General features: G+C 42.4%; 2 protein-coding genes across 2 annotated transcripts; both read left to right on the top strand.

Moving 5' to 3' along the window:
* The first annotated feature begins 1525 nt into the window (after nucleotides 1-1525).
* Nucleotides 1526-2645, top strand: LOC115376281 (C-C chemokine receptor type 5-like). Its single transcript, XM_030075772.1, has one exon. It carries the CDS (start codon nucleotides 1526-1528, stop codon nucleotides 2642-2644), a length of 1119 nt encoding a protein of 372 aa, XP_029931632.1. The 3' UTR covers nucleotide 2645.
* Nucleotides 2646-9299: 6654 nt separating this feature from the next.
* LOC115376280 (C-C chemokine receptor type 4-like) lies at nucleotides 9300-21892 on the top strand. The gene is made up of 2 exons (XM_030075771.1): nucleotides 9300-9394; nucleotides 20838-21892. Exon 2 carries the CDS (start codon nucleotides 20852-20854, stop codon nucleotides 21890-21892), a length of 1041 nt encoding a protein of 346 aa, XP_029931631.1. The 5' UTR covers nucleotides 9300-9394; nucleotides 20838-20851.
* The last annotated feature ends 269 nt before the right edge of the window (nucleotides 21893-22161 follow it).

The raw sequence follows: 22161 nt of genomic DNA, 5'->3' as shown, positions 1-22161 counted from the left end.
AGAAAACAAGTAGGTCTTGTTAGATAAATAAAGACTGACCAAAGGCAGGACAAGGGTTGTGGGGGGCCCCATGCCTGTGTTCCCCTTTGGACTCAAAATCACAAAGTCCACCCCTGCTGATGTTGATGATGTCAAATTTTATTTGCTTAAACAATTAAATCACACCAACACCCATTAATACAGCTATACCAAAGTTCAAATTTATGTAGTTTCCCTTCACACATTTTTCCTCTCTCTCTCTCTCTCTCTCTCTCTCTCTCACACACACACACACACACACACACACACACACACACTCACTCACTCACTCACACACACACACACACACACACACACACACACACACACACACACACATACACACACACACACACACAAATATACACTGCCAAATAAATAACTCCTCTTTTATAGAGGTAAGTCATTATCAGTGTGTGGCTTAATATATTAAATAGTCTATTGTGTGCTATACTAAGTAAATTGTGACATTAATTATGTTCATGATGGCCATCTATGCATCTATACAGATTTCTAGAGCCACAAGAAGAATGGAACAGGAGACAAAAATACACATTTGACAGCCATTTTTCTGTGGCTGACCCTCACCTCTCACCTCCTAGTTTAGTGTCAAAAAATGCTTTCAGGATTTGAGAAAAGGTGTTTTGTGTTCTCAGTTGTTTAGACTGTATTTAGTAATGTAATGTATGTGTGAATGTATGACAATTAGGGCTGGGACTATGTACAGTTTTAACAAATTGATGTACTGGGACAAAATTATGAACAATTACTGATAATTTTTTGAATTCTTAAATGACTCAAGTCACCATTTGTGACTTCATTAGTTCAGCATTGACTGATTGGTTATCCATACCTCTGTCCAAGCAGCTCATCCAGTTGCATGCATGTGCTTGTGCATGCAAGCTTGATGACTGAGCATGAGAGGATTTTGTAGAAGTGGATGTTGTAGCAGGATCTGAGCAAAAATCAGTGTGTTTGGGAAGCACTGGGCATATGACTGGTTTCCAAAGACTTGGATTATTTAGCATGACAAGTGTGAGCTTTTTAAATGGAACCTCTCATATTTTATTGCTGGTAAATCGTAAATTAAAAATAGGATTTTTTTCTATTTGATAAGAGATGGCTGCCATTTTTGGAATACAAGTTTACTTTGAAGCCGTGTGAATAAAGTTGTGTTCATCAGGGAAGTCGAAGGCATCACACAGTGAATAGTGGATACAAAAAATATCCATTATTGGTGAAGTATCCCTTTCAGTATTGTAGCTTCCTTTTGCAATAACATTGGCTGCAAGTTTTCCATGCTGTCTTGCTTTTCAAAATGCAGCCACACATAAATTGTTACGAGGTAAAAACCAGGAAAGTGTTAATCCACCTGTTATAAGTAATAAGTGGTCCCAGCCCTAATGACTATAAATAGTAATGCAGTTTTGGTAACAGCAAAAAACAAAAGCAGTGAATATCAGCCTCCTCATTATTGACTCTCTCTGCCACAGGTTGAACACCAGTCATGAACTACAGCGATTATTTGAATGACTTCTTTGATGATCAGTCGAACAGCAACTCCACACTCCCACCCTACGTCAGCGATGATTTAATTCCGTTGTGTCCCAAGACTAATGTCAACCAGTTTGGAGCCAAATTCATCCCATTCTTCTACTACACAAGCTTCATCCTAAGTTACCTGGGCAACGGGCTTGTTCTCCTCATCATCTACAAATATGAGAAGCTCAACTCAGTGACAAACATCTTCCTCCTGAATTTGGTGATGTCAAACCTTCTCTTTGCCTCCAGTCTTCCCTTCTTGGCAACATACCATTCGTCTGAGTGGATCTTTGGGATGGTGATGTGTAAGCTGGTCAGCAGTGCCTACTTCATCGGCTTCTACAGTTCCATCCTCTTCCTCACGCTCATGACATTTGACCGGTATCTTGCGGTGGTGCATGCGGTGGCGGCTGCTAAGAGCAGGAAGAAGATCTATGCCATTGGTGCAGCGGTGGCAGTGTGGTGCATCAGTGTTATAGCAAGTGTCAAAGAGCTGGTTCTCCAAAACGTGTGGGAGCATCATGAGCACGGGTGGATGTGTGAAGAGGAAGGTTACGACAAGAGCATCATGGACCGCTGGCGCCTGGTCAGCTACTACCAACAGTTCCTGCTCTTCTTCCTCCTCCCTCTTTTTCTGGTTCTGTATTGTTACAGCAGCATCACCATCCGGATCCTGTCCACCCGGATGAAGGAGAAGTGCCGCGCCATCAAGCTCATTTTTGTCATCGTCTTCACCTTCTTTACTTGCTGGACACCCTACAACGTAGTCATCCTCCTTCGGGCCATTCAAATGTCCAATGGCAAGAATAATTACTCATGCTCAGAGTTGGAGGCTCTGGACTATGCTCTGTATGTGACGCAGAATGTGGCCTACCTGTATTGTTGCATTAGTCCTGTGTTTTACACCTTTGTGGGTAAGAAGTTCCAGAGCCACTTCAGGAGATTGCTGGTCAAGAAGATCCCCTGTCTTAGAAGACACATCAGCCTCAGTAGCCAGAGCAGCAGGACCACCTCTCAGAGAACAGAGAACACACTATATATGAGTAGGCAGCTTGCAGCATCCACTGGGTGCAAGAATGTTTAGGCCATTAAAGGAAAACAATTGAAAGTCAAATCAGGAGGAGGAGTGAAAGAGCATTTGGATACTAGTAGTTGTGATATCATGTGGTACTCTTTACAACATGGCAATATGTTTTTTTTTGGTTTTTTTTTTTCTTTTTTTTTGGAAGCAATTATAATTCCAGCAAATTATCATATCTTTAGCATCATTTTATGCGTTCAAGCTCCTTGTTGCTTTCATCCATCAGTAATCATAGATAAACTAAATAACAAAATGGAAGAGAAGTTTATGTTTGTGATTTGTATTTATGGTCTTATATAAGTGACCTTCATGTGATTTAAAAAAAAAAAAACAATTTAAAAAAATAAATAAATAAACTTAAACATGTTGTGCTTACACTGAGAAATGAGATATTCCTTTACCTTCATGAGGGAATCTTCCACTGTTTATATATTTGGAGTGGACCTTTTGTTCCTGTTTACTGAATAAAGCCCAGTATACATGTGTAGGTCACTGTGGGAGTCTTTTGTCTTATGTCCTTTTTCAGTTCCAAATATAGCCTTTGCATCTGATGAAGCCACTTGCTGGAGTTTTCCCTTGGTAATTTTAAACAAAACCATTTTCAAAACCTTTTTCAGTGCGGCGCTTTCTACATTGGCCGTACTAAGCGGAGGATGAAAGACTGGCTCGCGGAACACAAATATGCAATCAGAACGAAGAATCCAAATTATCCCATGGCGGAACACTACAGGTCAGCTGGACATACAAACATTGACAATCTGAGGATCATGATGCTCGAAGTCGTCCCCAGGAACCACAGAGGGCGTGATAGACTCAAACGTCTGCTCCAAAGGGAGACCTTTTGGATCAGCACACTCAAGGCCACCTCCCCCCCAGGCCTCAGTGAGGATATAGACTTCACCCCCTTCCCGTCCCCTACCAAGACACTTCCAGTGCCACATTCCACCCATACTCAGACTCACCTGTAGGTGTTTTTTTTTTTTTTGTTTTCCCCCTTTTTTTCCTTTTTTCCTCTTCTGGTGTGAAGAACCATTGATTCCCTTTGGAACCACTAGTGGGCAGTGCAACCCTTCGGTTTAAGGTCACCATGGCTTCTCTTTTTATGGTTTACTTGTACTGATGCTTTATTCAAGGTTGGCCAACCTTTCTTAGCCTTGTACGTAATCTCTCTATGATCATGTGCTTTCATGTTTTAAAAGTGGCTTGTGATATTTTCTTTTAAGTATTTGCTCAGGCATTGTTGTCCATTTGCTGTTTCAAAATGCTTGGTATTATTTATGTGTATGAACTACTGTTTGTGGTCATTTAAGACATGGTCATGTGACCACTCCTCACCTTTTAAATACACACCTGTGTACTCATGTTCACACCCCTGATGAAAATGTAATCATGGAAACGCGTCGGGTCTCCTAGATCGAATAAAGGTTTTTAATATTCACACTCCAGAGTGCCTCGGGACCTCCCTTCATGACTGCAGCACATAATTCAGCAAGACCGTCAGTTTCCTCTTAACTGGTTTCAAAACCTTTTTCACTTTCTTTCTCTTTCTGCTCACACATGCTCACATTTAAATACCTTATAACTTAAATAATAACTTCACTTAAAAAAAACAAAACAGATTGCTTTAAATACACTAAAACACAAAGACAGAGCAATGTGAAAGTGCCTCAAGAAACCAAAGTTAGATAAAAAGTAGCCTCAAGTGGAATTCCCTCCAGTTCCGTGTGGAGGCCCCATGTCTCCTTAAGGCAGAATATTTCTCCTTGGAGATTTTCAAGATCAAGGCAGTGAAGTAACTGGTCAAGACTGTTAACCCAGTTTACCAGAATATTTCCAGATATTACATGTTTTGCCTGTATTAAACAACAAATAATAACCATCTTATGAGTTCCATGGCTTACAGTTTGCTGGAAAGAGTCCAAAAATGCACAGTTTGGGCCAAATGGGTAATTTTACATTGATGTCCAGAACCTCTGTCCAGAAACTTTTACCCCATACACAGTGAAATAAAGTGATCCTCTGTGTTCCTCATGGTCTTACAGAATTCTTGAGGAAGAGGATATTAGACACAGATAAATAGACTTTTTAACTAGAGAAATCATCACATTAAAAACAACTGTTGTTGTTGTTTTCTTTTTGTTGATGGTGAGTTATTGTGTGTTTTTTTCTTACTCTTTTGTATTTTCTATATGTAAGGACTGTTAAATGACTGACCATTCATTTATTTTATTGCTTTATTGCTTTATTTATTTATTTTTTGAGAAAAGGGCTGGTAATATAAGACTTTCTTCTTCCTGCCCCTTTTCAAAAACAAATGTAACAAACTTGTGATTGATTATGAACTATTGTTTCCATGATATGGAATAAAAAATGAAATGAAATGAAAAAAAAAAAAAAAAAAACATTTACGGTACGGTAGTACGGTATTATAGTGTTCTGACAAACAGTCTAATATCATCAGCATACAGCTCGAGTTTAGACTCAAAGTTATTTATCTTGATGCCTACTAAATTCTGATTATTCCTGACTGCAATAGCTAAAGGCTCTATTAGTAGTGCAAACAGCAGTGGTGACAAAGGGCATCCTTGCCATGTGCCTCTGAAGAAGCTGAAAGGTTTAGATACTACAGTATATTGTTTTTCAGTATCAATGCCACTGGATTGTGATATAGATATTTTTATCCACTTGCAGAGAGAGAGCATTTTGAAAAGATGGCAATGTTCAGTCCTATCACAGCAAAATCACTGGAGTTAAAATCCTGGTGTTAGACCATTTTAGAGTGAAGTGTTGAGGTTGTGGTGTTGATTCTGATACAATGAACTCTGTGCTAGTGAGAAAACACATCAATGTGGACATAACAGTACAGAATTAACAGTATCCAACACCTGCGGGTGTGGTTTTCACACCCGCAGAGCTGAGAGGCTGCAGGTTTTCTTTCAAACCAAAAACTCCACCAGGTGATTTCACTGATTAGTCCCTGCTCTCTGCTTGAAGGTGAGGTAATCAATGAAATCAGCTGCAGCCTCTCAGCTCTCCATGGAACATGGTTGCCCACCCCTGCTCTGTTGAGGATCAGAATGTTACTATGGTCTGATTCAATTTTCTACAATTTCTATGATTACTCATGTCTTTTAATTCAAATCTTAAGATAACACTGACACACGTCACTCTTTTGCTTATGCAATTAATGTTGTCTGTTTTAATTTGTAGCACTAGCAATCAGCAGGACCTTAAAAGCCCCAACATATGTTCTCAGCCTTCAGGTAAGTGAAGTTGGAGTGAAAATTTAAGGTTAAAAGTTTCTACAATGATGTCTGATTAATTGTTCAAATAAGAACATGAATGTAATCAATCAAAACTATTCAGCAATGTATGTATGTATGTATGTATGTACGTAAAAAGATTTTTTTTAAAAATGACGGCTGAAGGACTGGTTAAAAAAAATTGTAATTTTTCTGCAGGATCACGTTGAAGATTGCAAGATTGAAGATCAAATTACAAGCTGCTGATTATGAAGAATTCATTTCTGAAGGTAATTGTCCCGACTTGTGTATGACTAACCAGTAATTTCAACTGACTGGACTTTTTTTTGATTAAACAAATAACCATGTGGTATTTTAACTCATTTAGTGAGAGGGAAGTTCTCCATCCTTGTGGAGAAGATTTATGTGGAAGATGATTCGGGAACCGAGGTGGATGAATCTGTGTTGAATTTGTTGAACATTTCCATGCCTTTCATGTTGCTGACATGGTGCATAATGTTTCAGTTGTTAGACCTGATGACCTGAGATACTATAAACCCTTCGATATTCAAATGTCTTACGATGCAGATTCTAACTATTGTTGTGCCACACAGTTGCATTATTTAAGTTATGTAATTATTTTTCATCTGTAATTTTCCTTGTTAATGGAAAATAAATATTTTTGATACAATCATTTTTGGAGTGATTATTTCATGTACATTTTAACTGTAAATACCAGTGGTCCATATGCTGTATCAGCAGCACAGTAAATACTAGTTAAGTATACATTTTACATCAGTGTTGCTGGTCATAACATAACTGGTCAATAACATAGTGTTGATTAAAATGAACTGGTGTTAATATTTTCCACTTGGTTTGAAGCAACACTGCTGCAGTGCCAATTAATTAAAATGTATCTACATTGGTCGCAGTTTTACAGTATCAGAGTGTGAAGTAACACCATTGGAGTGTTAGTTAATGTAAATTTATCCACACTGGAGTCCAAATGTTACACTGTAAGATTTTGCAGGAACACTACTGTAGTGTGAATTAATGTAAAGTTACCCATATTGGTGTCAACATGTTACACTATAAGAGTTTGGAGTAACACTATTGTAGTGTGAATTAATGTACACTTATCTATATTGGTGTCAATATTGTACACTGTTAGAGTGTTTAAAGTAACACTGTTGTTGATCTACTTCATTTAAATGGATCCATTTGGGTGTTAGTGTTTTACACCATCAGAGTTTGTTAAGTAACACTGTGACAGTGTTAATAATCTCAACACTATTGAATGTGTTAATTTAACTCTGGACAAGTGGTTCCCATTTAAACACTTGGTCAGTGTTCATTTTAACTCTGGGCGAGTTGAATTAGCGATTTCAAATTTGCTGTGCACTATCCAATATCATGAGTAGTTTTTCATGGAGGACCTGGAAACAAAAGCCATTCACACAGCACCCACCCACTGCAAGCCCACACTCTGGAGAAGATACGTCGATGACATCCTGGAGTGAATAAAATAAAAACCGGACACACACAAGAACTGGCAGACCATCTGAACACCATGGATAACACCGGAAACATACAGTTAACACACGAAGAGGAAATAAACCGCACCATATCTTTCCTGGACATGAACATCCAGCACAGAGAAGATGGCAGCATCAAGATCACAGTTTACAGAAAACCCCCACACACAGACCAGTACCTCCTCTGGACATCAGAGCATCCCACAGCGCACAAACTGTCAGTCATCAGAACACTCTATGAACGGACCACTATCATAACTGAAGAGAAAGACAGACAGGAGGAGGAAAAGCACATACAGCACACACTTACACTCTGCCAATATCCCAGATGGGCCATAAACAAAGGTAAACAGCAAGTCAAAAACAAAGAGAAGAAGAAAAAAGACAGGAAAACAAAACACACACAAAAGACCGACAACAAATTCAAAGACATCATAACCATGCCATAACAGAGCCAATACAATGGGTCATGAAGAAACATCACATAAACACAGCAGTAAAACCACAAACAAAACTCCGTCAGCTGTTGGTACACCCAAAAGACAAAATAGCACAGGACCATAAATGCAACGTCATATACAAAATACCATGCAAATCATGCAATTAAACATACATCGGGGAAACGGGAAGAGCATTCAACACCAGGAAAAAAGAACATCAGAAAGAATACGAGAAAGAGACAACAGGACGATTCACATGGACTCAGAAAGACAAAGCAGAACAGGAAAATCTCAAATCAACCATCACAGATCACTGCAGAAGAAATAATCACATCATGGACTGGGACAAGGGTAAAATCATTACATCTGAATCCAACAAATTCAAATGTTGGATAAAAGAGGCTATAGAGATCAGGAAGCGGGCAAGCGGCACCATCAACCAGGACGAGGGGGTGTACACCCTCTCACACACCTGTTCCAAAGACCATCTAAGGCGAGGGGGGCATATCTTAACAGAAGACAAAATGAACTTAATCAATTTGAAACTTTTGGACCTGACTGTAGATATGGCGGCTCGTTCGTGACATGCAATAATCAGCTAATCAAATCAACTGACAGAGCCAAAATCAATTAAGAATGAATAAAGAAATATGAATTGAAATATTGATTGATGAATGATGAATTAGTTCATTAATTTCCAAAATTGCTTATGCTAATTAGGGTCACTGGGCTGCTGGAGCCTATCCCAGCGCTCACTGGGCGGAATGCGGGGAAACACCCTGGAGAATTGGCCTGCCCATTGCAGGGAAGACACACACATTCATACCCAGGTATCTCCAATTCACCTGACTTACATGTCTTTGGATCGTGGGGGGAAACCCAGGCAGGCACGGGGAGAACATGCAAACTGCACCCAGAAAGGACCCTGGCTGACCAGCCGGGAATCAAACCTAAGACCTTCTTGCTGTGAGGTGACAGCACTAACCACTAGGCTGCTGTGCCACCCCATTCATAAAAATTATAATAAAATTGGAATTCTTTTTACTGATGTTGAGTGGCGGTTCTCACAGTCTTGACTGTGGCTGATGATGCCATGTGGACCAGTGACAGAAACAGAAAAAGCAATTGACAAATAAAAAAAAAAAATATCAATAAAAAAATACTGACAAATCAAAAATGTAATAATCAGTCTCTTAGTTATAACATTAATATATTGTTTTATCCATTTATCTGTCCATTTGTTCATTTCTTTATTGATGCTTTATTTGAATATTGATTTGTCAGTTGATTTATCTATTGATCAGTTGATTACTGCATGTCACAAATGACCCCCCATATAATACTGCTGATGTTGCAACACTCATGTAACACTCAGCATATCAGTTCCTCCTTGGACAGCCTCTTCCCCAGTAATCTCACATCTGTCACCAGAAACGGTTAGCAGAGCAGAGGCAGCAGCATCACAGACTCAAAGTTTTACTCAGTGCTTCTTGTGATTTGATCATCCTTACACTCCACAGCTACAAAGCTGCACTGGTGAGTTCATCACTTATTCTTTCTGAGAGGGACATTCAATGCAGAAAACATTTTTGCTCAGTGTTTCTGTGAATTTCCTGCATCATGAATATAGTTGGTGATTTGTAAAACGGGGAAAAACACTAAAGCAGTGCACTGAACACTATGCAGAGAGGTGATGGTTAGTATTGCTACAGTATTAGTAATTAACAGTTTTCAATAACAAAATGAAGTAAGAGGTTTTATGCACAAAGCATCATACTTCAGCTGTGGATTTAACTGAGAAGCAGCAAAGCAATGCACTGAACACTATGTAGTAAGGCAGTGGTTAGTATTGCTACAGTACTGGCTATCAGTAGGTCTCAGTCACAAGTTCAACAAGTTTAACATACTATTATCATGATCCCTTACAAAAAAAAAAAAAAAAAAAATCAATCAAAAACACTATATGGCACCATATCAACTAATGTAAAGCTGACAGACAGAAAGTTGTGCAGCCATCAGTAACGTTTTTTATGATTACACTTACTGTGCATTGTAAAGGCACTCATAAGGAACTGTTGTGCACTCAAAATGCCTTATAAGCATTCTTACAAGAGCACTTACACATAGAGGCTGAAAAAGCAGAACAGCATCACTTTGAAATTTATGGTGTAAGTTTAGTTGAATTAGAAAGGTACTGATTTAGACTTAAATTTAGAATTACTTGTTTTGCTTGCATAGGCTTCCTCTAGTTTCCCCTTCCACTTACGAGTTGTGTGTGCCCAACAACAAAATTAGAACTATTCAAATTATTTCCAGGAGAACTGGTGCATAATGCTCTACCAGCAACACTGTATAATGAACCATTTTTTGTTATTCTTTTTTCATTACTCTATAAAGCATTCATTATTGTCAGTGTGTGAGTGGGCTAGCTCTTGCTTTGGCAAGGCTTTTGTTGGGTGTCAGTGTAATGAGGGTCTCAGGAGGTTTCATAACCCAATAAAATCTGCCACATGAAAGACTTCTGATTAATTGTAATTAAAAAGAGTCTCAGTCCTGTCTCTCAGCCATATTATTTTGGTTGCGAGACAGGGCTGAGAGTCTGCAGGTTTTCATTCCAACCAAACACTACACCGGGTGATTTCACTGATCAGTTTCTTGTCTCTCCTTTGAGGTGAGGTAATCCATGAAAACACCTGGGGTAGTTTTTGGTTGGAACACTCTAAAAACTGCTGGGTTGTTTCAGTAACCCAAATGCTGGGTTCAGGCAGCTGGGTCATGGGTTGGGTGACTTTGACTAAACTTTGGGTTAAAAATGGTGACCCAACGCAATGGGTTGGAGATGCTTGCAGCCAGCCAGCCTTTTTTGAGCAAAGGATGACACAACTTGACCAAGCAGCACGCAGCAGCATTGCTCCGGGTCCGGGATGTAACTTAAAATGGTAAGATAGTGAAACTACAACTAATTTATTTTACTGTCAAAGTGAGCTAAAAAAAAAAAAAAAAAAAAATCTACCAAACAAACAAACATTTTGTCTGTCTATGCTGTGGATGCACAGCCCCCTAGGCTAGACTACTAGGTTTGATGGTTAAAGTGTTTATTATGTGAGCTAAACAGGCTCTGAAGATTTCAGCTACCTCTGGCTCAATGGTTCAAGTTTTCATGATTTTAAAGTGGAAAAAATAATTAGTCCATGAACGTTACTGAAAACTTTTTTTTTTTTTTTTTTTTTTTTTAATTTGCAATGTACAATTGTTTGCCAAAAGAAAGTTTGGTATGAGGATTGTTAATGTGAAATGAGGGTGGTGTAGTGGTTAGCACTGTGGCCTCACAGTGAGAAGGTTCTGGGTTCGATTCCCACCCAAGGTCCTTTCTGTGTGGAGTTTGCATGTTCTCCCCGTGTTTGCGTGGGTTTCCTCCAGGCACTCCGGTTTCCTCCCGCCGTCCAAAGACATGCAGGTTAGGTGAATTGGAGAAGCTAAGTTGGTCCTAGGTATGACTGTGTGTGTGAATGTGAAAACAAGTCATTTTAACCTAAATAATACCGATAACCCAGAATTTGGGTTGTATTTTTCAACCCACTTTTTGGTAAGTTTAACCAATCAATATAGTCATTTCTACCCATTTTTTGGGTAGAAAACATAACCCAACATGCTGGGTCAGACCAATAACCCAGCTGTGCTGTGTTAAAACAACCCAGTGCTGGGTCGGTCCCTTTTTGACCCAGCACTGTGTAACCTATATGAATAGCAAATTATAAAAATGTGTTATATAAAGTAAATTTAAATAACAGTTGGACTAGAAATCAGAAGAGGGTTCGGCTCAGGGAGGAAATGAACAGTACTGAATCACACAAGATGCAATTTGGTGAAGAATGGTACCATGTATTGACAACAAAAAAATAAAAAAAATATGCAACAACTGTTACATTGGGAGAATGGCCATTAAGCAAAACAAAACAAAACAATTCTAAATAAATTCACAGTTCACAACTTAATTCTTCAATTCTTTTTTTCCACAATTCATTTCATAGCACAAGCGGAATAACACACTCAACTCTTACTGCCAGTTAAGGCAGCTGTCCATATAAGTGCATAGTCCGAAGTCCGTGAAGGTTATTTGTTGTGGTTTTAGTTATCAACCAGAGTTCCTTTAGAAAAAGAATAGAGTCCTCCAAAAGAAAAGTCCTTCCCAAAAGAGAAAAAAAAACACTGGCTGCAAGGAGCCTCCTACCAGGACCGGCAGGAGAGAAGTAGAAGCTTGGCTATGAAGTCAACAGTCCTGGTAGCTCGCCATCAACCTGGCCTGTGTATAGGACAGGATCCTGGGTTCATTATTGTGCACACAGTTCATTATATTCTCATGTTAACAAGCATTCAACACAGAGTACACTTCCACTAAAGTGTAAAATAAATAATAAATAAAGTAAATAACAATTAAGAAAAATAAAGTAATTCAATAAATTCAGTTCATATAAGCTAGCCGCGCTAGCCGCTATGGCACTCATAACAACTAGGCTAACCACGCTAGCCGCTATAGCCATGCTAGCCGCATCGTGTTAGCCACGCTAACCGCGAAGCTAACAGAGACAATTATTCAAACACTCACCAGCTTTTCTGGCCAATTCGCTATGAACGACCAAACACACTCGCTCTCGGCGGACCGGACACACTCGCTGTCGGCGGGCCAACTCACTCGCTCTCGGTGGACCGGACACACTCGCTGTCGGCGGACCAAACTCATTCGCTCTCGGTGGACCGGACACACTCGCTCTCGGCGGACCAAACACACTCGCTCTCGGTGGACCAAACACACTCGCTCTCGGCGGACCGGACACAAGGCTCCTGCAGCAACTCGGCACACCTGTGGCTTAGCAAAAAACCCACTATGCCACTTCCGCACACACCTTTATGCGGCGCTGACTGGCAGCACATCAGTCACGTGACGCATGCGACTGACTGCAATTTGCATCTGGGTTACACCCTCCCCCCTTTAAATCATGCACGTCTCGGTGCATGCTACACAATATGAACACGAGGTGCCGGTGAAAGAGTTGCTGCAGAGGGTAACTGCAAAGCATCAGTACAGACATTAGCTAAATTTTGGAAAAGAGCCTGAACGACAGAAATAAGCGGATTACCCAGAGCAGAATACTGAAGTCGCGTAGGTGGCTGTCGTTGTCGTGTGGAACGTCTAAGAGTGTCAACATGAGGTTCCACAGTGTTACTACCTTTTGCATCATGAGACTGATTAGCAGATTCGGTAATTGATTCGACTGGACTAGTTGGTTCAATAGCTGTCTCATGATGATGAGTGGATGTCTCAAATTGGCCACTCTGGTGCTCTTGGGTCTCAGGTTCCTCCTGTTGAGGCGCAACGTCAGGTTCAGGTGATTCCTCTCTTCCCTCTCTTTCAGTCGTCCCATCCACATGGGATTCAAAGGGTGGCTCTGGTTCAGATGCCAAAGAATCCTCCTCCACTGCAGGTGAGCGGTTATTCAGAGAATCAGGAATTGCAGGATCAGTAAGTGGCAAGGGACTAAAAAGCTCTGAGCCACTGGAAGATTGAGCAGGAGCATCAGCTATACTAGCTGGATACTGAGCTGCAGGCGTGAGGTTCATGCTGAATCGAGCAGGGAGACAATGAGGTAGGTATGGGAGATCGTCCATTTCATCGTCCACAAGACCTTCAAGAGAATCTGTGTCAGTTTGAGGCTGACTACGAGTTTTAGGTCGGCGGACAGGACTTGAGAACTTATCCTCAATACAAGTTGGAAGGAAACCACACGGCAAAAGAAGATCCCTATGGAGAGTCCTAGTCGGGCCAGTCAGGGATCTTTCGGGTCGCACAGTATATACTGGGAGATCTCCGGCACGTTTCACAACGATGTACACATCACGCTCCCACTTGTCCTCGAGCTTATGTTTTCCACGAAGCCTCACATTTCGCACCAGCACCTTGTCCCCCACCTCCAGGATAGATGGTGTCACATGCTTATCAAAGCGAGTCTTATTCTTTTCCATGGATTTCACAGCGTTCTTTGAGGCAAGCTGATACCCTTCCATCAACCTTGACCGCAGGTCTTTGACATATTGGCTGTGTGATAGGGACTGAGGTGGAGACACTGGTAAACCGAAGGCCAAATCTACTGGCAGTCGAGGTGACCTTCCAAACATCAGCTCATAGGGTGTGAACCCTGTGACATCATTGCGGGTGCAATTGTATGCATGTACTAAAGGTTTCACATATTCCTTCCATTTGGATTTTTGCTTCTGTTCCAACGTTCCTAGCATATTGAGGAGAGTTCTGTTGAAACGTTCAACTGGATTGCCACGAGGGTGGTATGGAGTAGTATGTGTCTTTTCAATGCCAGTTAGTTCACAAAGCTCTCTGATCAACCGGGATTCAAAGTCAGGTCCTTGGTCTGTATGAAGACGTTCAGGGATGCCATAATACACAATGAATTGGTCCCATAAGCACTTTGCTACAGTTTTTGCCTTTTGATTTGGTGTGGGAATGGCTACAGCAAACTTGGTGAAGTGATCGGTGAGGACAAGGATGTCCTTTGTATTACTGGTGTCTGGTTCAAGTGAGAGAAAGTCCATAAGAGCAGTTCAAGAGGACGGCTGGTTGTGATATTGACCAAGGGAGCAGCTTTTTCAGGCAAGGCTTTTCGTCGAACACAACGGTCGCAGGTCTTGATCTTAGTCTCTACATCAAAGGCCATTCGAGGCCAGAAGAATCGAGTTCGTACCAAGTCAAGAGTCCTTTCAATCCCCAGATGCCCCATGTCATTATGAAGGGATGTTAAGACCATCGAGCGTAGCTCTCTCGGCAACACCAGTTGGAATGAGACCTGTTCATCATTTTGTCGTCTTCGGTATAAGACACCGTCACGCAATTCAAGGCGATTCCATTCTCTCAGAAGAAGAGCAACTTCAGGGAGTTCATGCTTCATCGTTGGAGGGACCTTTTCACCAGTCTCCATTTGATGAATGACCTCCCGCACACAGGGATCTGCTCTCTGCTTTTCTTTGAGGTCCAGCTGGGACAAAGGTGGAATGACTGGCAGGCCGTGCTGTGTTTCTATGGCATAACTTTCTGGGATGGCATCAGTGGAGACAGACAAAGACTCCACCAGAGTAAGGCAGCACTGTATGGAGTGTGATCGAGGGAGGCTTCGTACCAGACAACTCCGGCAAATAGCTTCCACTATGTCCGCTGAAATCTCCTCTACATCCTCAAGTTCAGTGAGGTGTTGGCAGCCAAACTGTTGAAGCGCATCCTCTTCCTTCTGGGACAGATCATCTGAGACATTGCTATGGGGACGGCGGGACAGGGCATCGGCATCCACGTTTTGCTTCCCAGAGCGGTATTGCAGCTTAAAGGAGTAGGTTGACAGGGCAGCTAACCATCGATGGCTGGTAGCGTCCAACTTTGCTGATGTTAGGATGTATGTTAATGGATTGCTGTCGGTGACAACGGTGAAGGCGGTTCCATACAGATAGTCATGGAACTTCTCAGTAACTGACCATTTCAGTGCCAGGAACTCCAACTTGTGTGCTGGGTACCTGGATTTGCTGGCTGTCAGACCTTGACTGGCGTAAGCTATCACCCTCAACTCCCCTTCTTGTTCTTGGTATAGGGCAGCACCCAATCCAATAGTGCTAGCATCAGTATGGAGGATATAGGGCTGCTTTGGGTTGGCGAATCCAAGAACAGGAGCAGAGGTGAGTTTTGTCAAGGCTTGCTGGCACTCAGTTGTCCACCGCTCTCCAAAGGGTACTGCAGGATTGAGAAACTTTGCATTGCTGGGGGCGGCTCCTTTGGTGGATTTCCGGGTTGGCGCATAACCTCGGGTGAGCTCATTGAGAGGTTTGGCCAAGGTGGAATAGTCTTTAATGAAGCGCCTATAATAGCCAGCAAATCCCAGAAAAGACTTCAACTCCTTCAGTTTAGTAGGCACTGGCCAGGATTTTAAGGTGTTGATTTTTTCTGGGTCAGTTTCCACTCCTCGCTCTGACACCACATGCCCCAAATAACGCACTGATGTCTGGAAGAATTTACACTTTTCGGGAGATAGTTTGAGACCAAACTCCTTCAATCTGTGTAGTACTCTCAACAAGCGGCGTTCATGCTCTTCTAAGGTGTCAGAGAAGATGATCAGATCATCAAGAAAGACGAGTACTTCTTTCAAGTTCAGACTACCCACACATTTCTCCATAAGGCGTTGAAAAGTGCTGGGAGCATTTATAACACCTTGAGGCATCCTGTTGAACTCCCAGAACCCAAGGGGTGTCACGAAAGCCGTCTTAGGTTTGTCTTCTTCATTCATTTCAATCTGGTAATAGCCAGATTTCAGGTCAAGTACACTGAACCACCGAGAACCTGTTAATGCTGAGAACGACTCCTCCAGGTTTGGAAGAGCATAGGCATCTCTAATGGTTTGGAGATTCAGTTTCCGATAGTCAATACAAAGCCGAACGTCATTGTTCTTTTTACGGACCACAACAATAGGTGATGAGAAAGGTGAATCTGACTCACGAATTACACCAGCTTCAAGCAGATCCCGCAGATGGTTCCGGACTGCTTCAAGGTCATGGGGATGGATTGGTCGAGCGCGATGCTTGAAGGGGGTCTCATCGTGGAGTTTTATGGAATGTTTCACCTTATCAGTACAGCCAAAGTCAAGATCATGATGTGAAAAAACCTCCTGTAGATTGTTGAGTTTATTGGTTATACGCTCTTTCCATTCTTCTGGTATAGGTGAAGCTCCAAAATCAAAGTTCAGGGGGGTTACGGGATGGTTCTCAGATGTTGGCGGGTTGGGCACCACATGGTGTGACAAAACACATGGGGAAGGACTAATCGCTGCAATGATACTGGTGGGTGGAAGAAAGACATTTTGCTCAGATTTGTTGCACAAGACAACAGGGACTGTGTACGGTGACCGATCCCGTAGTGTTATCAGACAGTTTGAAACACAGAGTCCACCAGGCAGAGGGGTTGAAGGGTGTTCAATGAGTGCACAATGTCCTGTAGAGGGTACTGGGGGTTCAATTTTGCCGTCAACAGCAATAGTTTGTCCAGCAGGAATCAATACAGGAGCCTTGCTGGCTAGTCTGATGACTCCATCCTGGTTCTGTCGGTGACGTATCTGCAACACCTTTAATACTGCACGATATCCATGCAATGAAGGCAAGAAGTTGTTGTCATCCTGAGAGTATTGATCATACAATGCTTCCAGAGTGTTCATACCAATCAAGACAGATGATTGAAAGTCTGATCTGACATCAGGAACAATGAGAGCAAGAGTGGGAACAGTGAATGCTGTGCCAAGGAAGTCCTGGGGAAAGGTTATGGTTGTTTCAATGTAACCCAGGTATGGGACAGCTTGACCTGCTGCACCCTCTACTTGGAGGAGGTCATGCAGTGATTGGACTGGTTGATCTGAAAAATGCAGGTTGTAGAGAGAGACTGGAATGGTTGTTACTTGCGAACCTGTGTCCAGAAGGCAATGAAAATCTTGGCCTGAAATATTCACAACTGCAGTACATCGTGAGCCCACAAGTCCTTTGGGCAGCCGCCATGTTGTGATTGATCTCTTCAGTTTTGCACACTCAGCAGGTTTCTGATTGGTGGGACATTGTTGGTCCACGGTGGTGCCTGTTCGCCCCTTAACAGGAACCGACTCTAGTTTAAAGGCCGAACGTGGCTATTAGAACTCCGCCACCTCTGCTGTTTCTCTGTGAACTCTTTTCTCTTTATGGTGACAAGAGCTGGATTTGGGGGTTTGTCGCACTGCAACTTAATGTGGCCGTCTTCACCACAGCGGAAACAGTAACCGGGCTTTGGTCCAAGAGGGGGGGTTATGGCTGATGGTGTGACAGTTGACTTCCCAGCTCGTGGACCTCCACCCAATTTACTGCCACTAGTGGTCTTTGGGAGTGCTGGTTTCTTTGGACCAGATTGGGCAGCTGTTAGTGTTGCTAGTTGTCGTTGAATATCGGCCAGTTGCTTTGTGAGTTGCTGGGTGAGTGTTGTCAAGGTGGCGCATGCACCCTTCCCATCGCTGTCTGTGAAGGCATATTGAGCTTGGGTGATGGCTTTTGGCTTACTGGGGCCCAGATGTTGCTTCATTCTCACTGCTTTAGCAGCTTCACAATCTTCCTCAGTGCGAAGCAGGAGTAGTAACTCAGAGAATGAAGGGGGGTTCAATTTCCTCTGTTTAAGTTGCAACTGGGCAATGAGAGCGTCATTCCAACAACCTCTGCAGAACTGGTTGAGAAGATGCTTATTAACTTCATCTTCCGAGATTCCTCCCCTCTTTACAGCAGCATTCAAGGCAACTTGTAGTCGCTGAAGATATGCGGATGATTTCTCTCCAGCATTTTGAAAAGTGTCTATAAATTTTGCATAAAGTTCATCTCCATCTTGTACCGTGCCATATGCAGAGTCTAGAGTTTGCAAATAGATGACTGGTGGTGTGTCAGGTCGAAGGTGCTTGACCATGTCAGCAGCAGGGGGCAGCAAACTTTCAAAAATTTTCCTTGAACGCTGTAGATCGGACACTGCAGGGTCTTGCAGCAGCAACTCTACACCAGAGCGCCATGTATCATAGTCTGTTTCATTCTGTGGCCGTGGCACCTTTCCAGAGAAAGATCTGAGCCTCTGTGCTGAGAGGTGAAAGGCATTATCTTCATTCTTGACTATATGCTCGACAACATACCGTTGTATTTCTGGTGGGTTGATCTCACGAGCAGCTATGGCTGGCCCGGCTGGTGTAGTTCTGGGCTGAGATGCAGACTGAAAAGAGAATGGCTCCCCCCTCAGGCTGTGGCGAGTGGTGCTAAGAACAGCAGGATTTGCAGTTGGGAATGTGACAGAAGACACAGGGTGTGAAGGCTCAGGCAGCAATGAACTCTCATCCTCTTCATCGTCGTCCTCATCGTCGTCTGGCTCCTTCACTGAGACAGGGACAGGATGCAGAACTGGGATAGAGTGACCAATTTGAGACATCGCACCCTTCAGGACATCTGCAATGTCCTTCCCGGTAAGTTTCGCAAGATTTTGCAGCTCTGAAAGGTAAGTTTTTGTTGCAGAGCTCTCAACCTGGGCTACGCAGACGGTTGATAAGTCAGAAATTTTATACACTACTTTTGAATTACTTGCCTGGTAAGAGTGTGGCAGGATGGGCCGCAATGCAGCTAACGCGTCACCAGAACTGTATTCAACAATGAGTGTTTGATTGAAAGTGGAGCCGGACTCATCTATCATTTCAGATTTAGAGACAGAACCATATTGCTGCAAAAAGTCAAGGACTTCATCATCAGTTTCTGTCTTTGTAATTCCCTCAATCACCACTGCATTGGGTATTTTAATACCATATTTAGCAAGGATATCCATGATTACTTATTATTGCCCACTGGTGTGATTTCAGCACTGTAACAGTTACTCCTGGCTGGCTCGCCATGAAATTATGTAACCTATATGAATAGCAAATTATAAAAATGTGTTATATAAAGTAAATTTAAATAACAGTTGGACTAGAAATCAGAAGAGGGTTCGGCTCAGGGAGGAAATGAACAGTACTGAATCACACAAGATGCAATTTGGTGAAGAATGGTACCATGTATTGACAACAAAAAAATAAAAAAAATATGCAACAACTGTTACATTGGGAGAATGGCCATTAAGCAAAACAAAACAAAACAATTCTAAATAAATTCACAGTTCACAACTTAATTCTTCAATTCTTTTTTTCCACAATTCATTTCATAGCACAAGCGGAATAACACACTCAACTCTTACTGCCAGTTAAGGCAGCTGTCCATATAAGTGCATAGTCCGAAGTCCGTGAAGGTTATTTGTTGTGGTTTTAGTTATCAACCAGAGTTCCTTTAGAAAAAGAATAGAGTCCTCCAAAAGAAAAGTCCTTCCCAAAAGAGAAAAAAAAACACTGGCTGCAAGGAGCCTCCTACCAGGACCGGCAGGAGAGAAGTAGAAGCTTGGCTATGAAGTCAACAGTCCTGGTAGCTCGCCATCAACCTGGCCTGTGTATAGGACAGGATCCTGGGTTCATTATTGTGCACACAGTTCATTATATACTCATGTTAACAAGCATTCAACACAGAGTACACTTCCACTAAAGTGTAAAATAAATAATAAATAAAGTAAATAACAATTAAGAAAAATTAAGTAATTCAATCAATTCAGTTCATATAAGCTAGCCGCGCTAGCCGCTATGGCACTCATAACAACTAGGCTAACCACGCTAGCCGCTATAGCCATGCTAGCCGCATCGTGTTAGCCGCGCTAACCGCGAAGCTAACAGAGACAATTATTCAAACACTCACCAGCTTTTCTGGCCAATTCGCTATGAACGACCAAACACACTCGCTCTCGGCGGACCGGACACACTCGCTGTCGGCGGGCCAATTCACTCGCTCTCGGTGGACCGGACACACTCGCTGACGGCGGACCAAACTCACTCGCTCTCGGTGGACCAGACACACTCGCTCTCGGCGGACCGGACACAAGGCTCCTGCAGCAACTCGGCACACCTGTGGCTTAGCAAAAAACCCGCTATGCCACTTCCGCACACACCTTTATGCGGCGCTGACTGGCAGCACATCAGTCACGTGACGCATGTGACTGACTGCAATTTGCATCTGGGTTACAACTGGGTTACCAAAATAACCCAAATTGAGTTGTTTTTAACCCAGCAGTTTTTAGAGTGAATGAAATGACATGACACGTTTCCCTGCATTACAACATCCACAGTCTGATTTGTCACTTTATTAGTTCAGCATGGGACAATTTTGCTTACCGCTCATAATTATTTATCCACAAAATAATTATGAACAATAATTTATAAGTGGTCTGAGCCCTGATGACTATAAATAGTAATACAGTTTTAGTAACAGCAAAAACAAAAGCAGTGAATATCAGCCTCCTCATTATTGACTCTCTCTGCCACAGGTTGAACACCAGTCATGGACTACAGTGATGATTTCAATGATTTCTTCGGTGATCTGTTGAACGACAACTCCACACTCCCACCCTACACCAAGACTAATGTCAACCAGTTTGAAGCCAAATTCATCCCATTCTTCTACTACACAAGCTTCACCCTTAGTTACCTGGGCAACGGGCTTGTTCTCTTCATCATCCACAAATATGAGAAGCTCAACTCAGTGACAAACATCTTCCTCCTGAATTTGGTGATGTCAAACCTTCTCTTTGCCTCCAGTCTTCCCTTCTTGGCAACATACCATTCGTCTGAGTGGATCTTTGGGATGGTGATGTGTAAGCTGGTCAGCAGCGCCTACTTCATCGGCTTCTACAGTTCCATCCTGTTCCTCACACTCATGACATTTGACCGGTATCTTGCGGTGGTGCATGCGGTGGCGGCCGCCAAGAGCAGGAAGAAGATCTATGCCATCGGTGCAGCGGTGGCAGTGTGGTGCATCAGTGTTATAGCAAGTGTCAAAGAGCTGGTTCTCCAAAACGTGTGGGAGCATCATGAGCACGGGTGGATGTGTGAAGAGGAAGGTTACAACAAGAGCATCATGGACCGCTGGCGCCTGATCAGCTACTACCAACAGTTCCTGCTCTTCTTCCTCCTCCCTCTTTTTCTGGTTCTGTATTGCTACATTAGCATCACCATCCGGATCCTGTCCACCCGGATGAAGGAGAAGTGCTGCACCATCAAGCTCATTTTTGTCATCGTCTTCACCTTCTTTACTTGCTGGACACCCTACAACGTAGTCATCCTCCTTCGGGCCATTCAAATGTCCAATGGAAAGAAAAATGACTCATGCTCAGAGTCGGAGGCTCTGGACTATGCTCTGTATGTGACGCAGAATGTGGCCTACCTGTATTGTTGCATTAGTCCTGTGTTTTACACCTTTGTGGGTAAGAAGTTCCAGAGCCACTTCAGAAGATTGCTGGTCAAGAAGATCCCCTGTCTTAGAAGACACATCAGCCTCAGTAGCCAGAGCAGCAGGACCACCTCACCTCAGGAGGAGGAGTGAAAGAGCATTTGGATACTAGTAGTTGTGATATCATGTGGTACTCTTAAGAACATGGCTATATATATGTGTGTGTGTGTGTGTGTGTGTTTGTGTGTGTGTGTGTGTGTGTGTGTGTGTGTGTATTACTTTTTTATTTTTTTTTTAAGCAATTATAATTCCAGTGAATTATCATATCTTTAGCATCATTTTATGCTTTCAAGCTCCTTGTTGCTTTCATTCATCTGTAATCATAGAAAAACTAAATAACAAAATGGAAGAGAAGTTTACGT

The sequence above is a fragment of the Myripristis murdjan genome, chromosome 18 (assembly GCF_902150065.1).
Source record: "Myripristis murdjan chromosome 18, fMyrMur1.1, whole genome shotgun sequence".
NCBI lineage: Eukaryota > Metazoa > Chordata > Actinopteri > Holocentriformes > Holocentridae > Myripristis > Myripristis murdjan.
Note: the sequence above shows the minus strand (reverse complement) of the source record. Positions and strands in the feature narration are given on the sequence as shown.

What these genes read in the sequence shown, in the direction of transcription:
- LOC115376281 (XM_030075772.1), top strand. Translation starts at nt 1,526, where the DNA reads ATGAACTACAGCGATTATTTGAATGACTTCTTTGATGATCAGTCGAAC.
- LOC115376280 (XM_030075771.1), top strand. Translation starts at nt 20,852, where the DNA reads ATGGACTACAGTGATGATTTCAATGATTTCTTCGGTGATCTGTTGAAC.